Source organism: Aureococcus anophagefferens (genome assembly GCF_000186865.1).
Source record: "Aureococcus anophagefferens unplaced genomic scaffold AURANscaffold_104, whole genome shotgun sequence".
NCBI lineage: Eukaryota > Pelagophyceae > Pelagomonadales > Pelagomonadaceae > Aureococcus > Aureococcus anophagefferens.
Window position 1 is genome coordinate 13,326 of NW_008705653.1, and position 5,336 is coordinate 18,661.

Here is a 5,336-nt window from a genome sequence, read left to right on the forward strand (position 1 = left end):
GGACCGCCACGGCGAGAGAGACCCGCGGCCGGCGCCGGCGGAACGATCTCCGACGCCGCGGACTTCGCGGTGGGCCTTCGGCCAGAGCCGAATTTCGCACGCGTAGTGTAATAAGTGGAGCCGCGGCGCGTCGGGATCCGCGCCGGTCGCGGCCACGCGTCGCCTGAGGCCACGCTGCGCGCGGCACCCGTCCGGGCGGCGTCCGCAGCCCGAGAGCGTCCGGCCACGCGCGTGCCGCGCCGTCGCGGAGATGCGACGTCCCCTCCGGACCGTTCCTGGCTCCCGCTCGACGGACTGTCGCCTCTTTGCACAGCAACGGCCCGAAGGGGACGCAACCTACACCTAGCCCCGCTCAATTATTTTATTTGGGTCTTGAGAAGACTTCTAAACTTGGCGCCGCTGACAGCCTAATGACGTCTCACTTTTTTTGGTTTTATTTAGCTCTGACAGCTGCTCGCGCGTTCTATCTTCCTGGCGTGGCCCCCCGGGAGTATAAATCTGGTGAGAAGGTCGAATTGAAGGCGAGACCCGACGTCTTCAGATCGATTCCTAATCGCGAGCCTTCCTCGGGACTTCAAATATGATTTCTCCTCAGGTCAATAAGCTCACGTCTGTCCACACCCAACTTCCTTACGACTACTACAGCCATAAATTCTGCAAGCCGCATGGCGGTGTCAAGACTACAGCTGAAAACCTCGGTGAATTCCTAAGCGGCGATCGGATAGAAAACTCTCCGTTTGGTCCTGTGCTTCGTGAAGTCGACATGGCTATTCTTAGCTTGCTCCACGTAGGTATGCTCTCTACATGCGCACAGATGAGTATTGCAAAATCCTCTGCCAGGTGAAGCTGAACGGTGGGCATGTGGCACAATTCAAACGATCAATTGACGAAGCTTATCACCACAACTGGATAGTAGACAATATTCCCGCCGCAAGTGTGATTGATACGGAGGCATTCGTGACGACGAGTTACAGCCGAGGATTTCCAGTAGGATATTATGACCGTTTAGCAGGGAAACATTACCTCTATAACCACGCCAATATTGTGGTTGAGTATCATGAAGCTGTGCCGGACGGCAATCGTATCGTTGGTTTCTATGTTGAGCCTTTCTCAGTCGATCATAAGTTCGTGGGTGGGACTGCTTGGAGTGGGAACGAAGACGCACCAGCACTTGAGACATGCTCAATATTTGAACCAATGGATCTTGACCGCGCGAAAGACCATGGTCTAGCTCTGACGAAGTCTACGAAGGTGCTATACACTTACGATATCGTGTGGAAACCAAGCAATATAAAGTGGGCTTCCCGCTGGGATATTTATCTCTCTATGGATAATGCTGTGCCTAAGAAAGTCCATTGGTTTTCCATTGTCAATTCGCTTATGATCGTAATATGCCTGAGTGGTATGATCGCCATGATCCTGGCTCGCAATTTGCGGCGTGACATCAGCCAATACAACCGCGTTCCTACTGATGATGACGATGACGGTGACATTGGCACACAACCAAGTGAAGAGACGGGGTGGAAGCTTGTACACCAAGACGTGTTCCGCCCCCCTACAATTCTGCCCATGCTCCTTTGCGTATTTGTTGGCAGCGGAGTGCAGGTTCTGGTTATGGCCTTGGCGACAATTGCATTTGCTGCAGTTGGTTTCATCTCGCCGGCGAATCGTGGTTCGCTCATGTTTGTCATGCTCCTCCTCTTTGTGCTTATGGGCGCTTTTGCTGGTTATCATTGCGCTCGCCTCTATAAGAGTTTCAAGGGCCAGCGCTGGCAGCGTGCAACCGTTGCGACCGCATTACTTTTCCCTGGTGGCTCGTTTATCGTTTTTTTTGGCCTTGACCTCACGCTCGCTTCCTATGAAGGTTCTACAGGCGCGGTGCCAATCACCACGCTGCTTGCTCTCCTTGCTCTCTGGTTTGGCATTTCTGTACCTTTGGTCTTTCTTGGCGCGTACTTGGGCTTTCGCAAAGAGCCCCTAGAATTCCCAGCCAAGTTCTCGAACATCCCCAGGCTTGTTCCGACCGCGCCCTGGTACCTTAGCACCACTTTCACTGTTGTCATCGGTGGCGTTCTTCCATTCGGAGCGTGTTTCGTTGAACTTTTCTTCATTCTTTCATCCATGTGGATGGACCAGTACTATTATGTCTTTGGCTTCACATTCCTCGTGTTCGCCATCCTCATTGTTACTTGCGCTGAAATCACCATGGTCCTCCTCTACTTCCAGCTCTGTGCCGAAGACTACCACTGGTGGTGGCGCTCCTTCCTTACATCAGGCTCTACTGCCGCATATGTCTTTCTCTATTCATCGTTCTACTTCTCCAAGCTCGAATCGAATCTCCCCATTACCTACTTCCTCTACTTTGGCTACATGGGTATTATCTCCTTTGGTATCTTCCTCTTTACCGGCACTGTGGGCTTTTTCGCTGCTCTTTGGTTCAATGTCGTCATATTCGGTTCTATCAAAGTTGACTAAATGTAGCCGCACCTCAGCCTCTATTTAGCCTTGATAAATTATTTTTCACGAACTTCCCGTAAAACTGGCACAGCTAGTGTGCTTCAAAATGCTAGTCATCGAGTACTTAATGATGTATATGATGCGATGGGCGATGATGAAGACGACGATGATGATAATTAATAGGGACTGCCCCATTTTCGTCTGCTGGCATAACAACTGGCATCCCACATTATTCGGGGTCGTGGGAAATTCGACGTGACATACTTGCTCCACGCAGCCTAATACAGCCCAAATGAGACTTTAGAACACGGATCAACCAAATTTGATCTTATGATCCGGCATAGGCACGGAGGAGCGCGACGGAGGCACGACGTCGAAGCAGCGCGTAGCTGCCAGCATGTTTATAGGCGCGCAAGGGGTTGGCAAGGGGTCGGGTCGGGGGAGTGGCTCAACTGGCGCTCTTACCTAGCTCCCGCCTAGCTCCTGCCTCTGGTGGCTTGTCGACGCGGGGATGTTGGCTGGATGTTGGCAAAATAAAGGCGGCCTACATATGGTAAGGCCTCGCCGGACGACTTACCCATTCTAACCCTCGGACGGAACGAGGACCTTTAAGACGAAGCTATGGTTCGAGCGGCTTTATCAGCCCACAGCCGCGCGATAGTGCCGAGTTCCATCAGGTATGCCCGCCGCCTGATCCTCTGCCATTTATCCACTCCTCCCCCCCAACAGAAGATTTTCCTGGGGTGCGCTCAGGCGCACAATAATAAAAGAGGATGTCAGCGACAGACGATCACTCGTACTCGAGTACGAGATATATCTTCTGTCTCTCTCCTCTGTATCCTGAATATCCTGGCTGATATATCCTAGCGGCTATATCACCTGCACTTAATATCAGTGTTATCTCCTGCTCCCCCGGCGCCTGCGGCGCTCTCTCGGCGCCTACGGCGGCGCCCTCGGCACCTTCGGTGCTCCTTCGGCGCCGATTTTTTTTTCTTTTCTTACCCGAAGTGTGATTGGTTCTAGCGCTTCTTGCCGCTGGAGTCGTGGCATGCGTACAGCTCGCTTGAGAAGAGCTTGCTCCTGTTTAATTTTGTGCGCATCGAGCACCTATTCAAAGCATGCTTGACCCTTCTGTGGGCATGAAATGGTACGGCAGGCGAGGTCGTCAAACATGGCAAGGCCCTGCATAAGGTAAGCCATTCTCGACATGCACCCTTATTTAACCACGTAATGCTAGGAGGTACTCTATTACCAGTAATATGCTCCGTGGCGTCTTGGTGGCTGCGACGGTGTTCAAATGGGCTTCAGTTGTAGCGGATGCCGCCAAAGATGGCCTGGCAATCGCGTTGCACGCCCAGTCAAAATCATCGTTGCATGGCTGGGTAGCAGGATCTGAAGTGACTACGCGCGGGCTGCGGCGTGCGTTGCTCCGCAGAGGTGACGTCGCAATCGTAGAGATCCTAGCACCGTTTGCTTATGAAGCAGCGACGTCTCGATCATGGGATATACTTCTAGTGGAGGGGTTTTCTGGTCCGGTGGCTACGTTAGTTCGCATTGTACGGCGGCTGAATGGAAATGTGGTGATTATACATTGGTGTCTGGACACGTATCCGTCACTACCTACAATAGCAGCCGTTGACGCTGACGGCTTTCTCACCAACTCGAGGCTCCTGGCCGCGCGTGGCTTCGAGGTAGCTGGCGGTGCACTTGATCTGCAGTCGACTTGGTTCCCCATAGCCGATCTGGCACCTCGTGCATTTGTGGCACTCGCAGTGGATCCCGACGAGATGCGCTCAAACTTTGCGTTTGTAGCTGAAACGGACAATGCCAAAGACCTCATCGTATATTTGGGGCAACCATCGCAGGGGAAAAAAATGCTCGCTAATGTATTGATGTCAATCCATCAAAACGTTCCCGATGCACGCCTCGCTATCTATGGAACTGCCTGGGACCGATTTGCTCTTTGGGACAATGATCATGCGGTTCTTGCCGCCTGTTGCTGGCAGGGTGCTCTTCCAAGCGATGAGATTGCCAGACTCTACAGTGAAGCATCTGTGGTACTTGGGACCACCGATTCATCACAGCGGCGACTAGGCATGGTCAATAATCGAGTCTTTGAGGCGTTGGCCTGCGGTGGGGGTCGCCTTATATCAGTCGAGGAGCAAGGTGGAGATGGATTCCCAGAGTTACAGGCCATGCTGCGAGGACACGGTGACGTGGTATATTCTGCCACTAGTGCGGCAGCAGCCGTGGCTTCAGTATTGGCCGCGCAAAGGGCAACACCAATGGTCATCCGCTACGATGCCGCAGCAGCTCGAGAGCACATAACTGATCGACACACATATGATGCTCGCGCAGCGGGGGTCTTAGAAAGCGCCGCACAGTGGCACGGCGATGGACGACCAAGGCCAAATCGGCCTCTTCTCCTCCTCGTGGTCGATGGCGGAACTACCGCCGACTGGGCACTTTTCTACGGCCTTCTTCCTGCGTTATTGGCGCTCGATCATACCTGGCGTGTTCAAGTCGTGGACGTGAGAACGTTTGTATTGGCTGACTGCGGTGGCGCGGCGCTCGTTGCTGCTCGTGGATCCTGGGGGGGGGTCGCCACGCGTGCTGTTGCAGCACTTAGTGACGTGGCCGCTTGTGCTGTGGGTAGTGGCATCAACGGTGAGCCTCGGCGTCCATCGACAGCACTCTTTTTAGAGAGACGCTTTGTTGATGGAGAAGTCCTGCCTCCTGATGTGCAATGCTCTGAGATGTTGCGATTCGATGCCATATTCCACGACTGCCTGGGTGCGCTCCCAGCCTGTCTGAAGGACCACCCAAACGCCCAGATCGCACTCGGGGTCGACGTTGAAGCTTTTCGACCAGAACTATCG

General features: G+C 53.5%; 1 protein-coding gene across 1 annotated transcript; it reads left to right on the plus strand.

Moving 5' to 3' along the window:
• Window positions 1-410: 410 nt before the first annotated feature.
• On the plus strand, window positions 411-2,475 carry AURANDRAFT_34561 (hypothetical protein; the record flags this gene model as incomplete). The annotated part of the gene is made up of 3 exons (XM_009044014.1): window positions 411-533; window positions 596-735; window positions 792-2,475. 3 exons carry the CDS (start codon window positions 411-413, stop codon window positions 2,473-2,475), a joined length of 1,947 nt encoding a protein of 648 aa, XP_009042262.1.
• Between the last annotated feature and the right edge of the window lie 2,861 nt (window positions 2,476-5,336).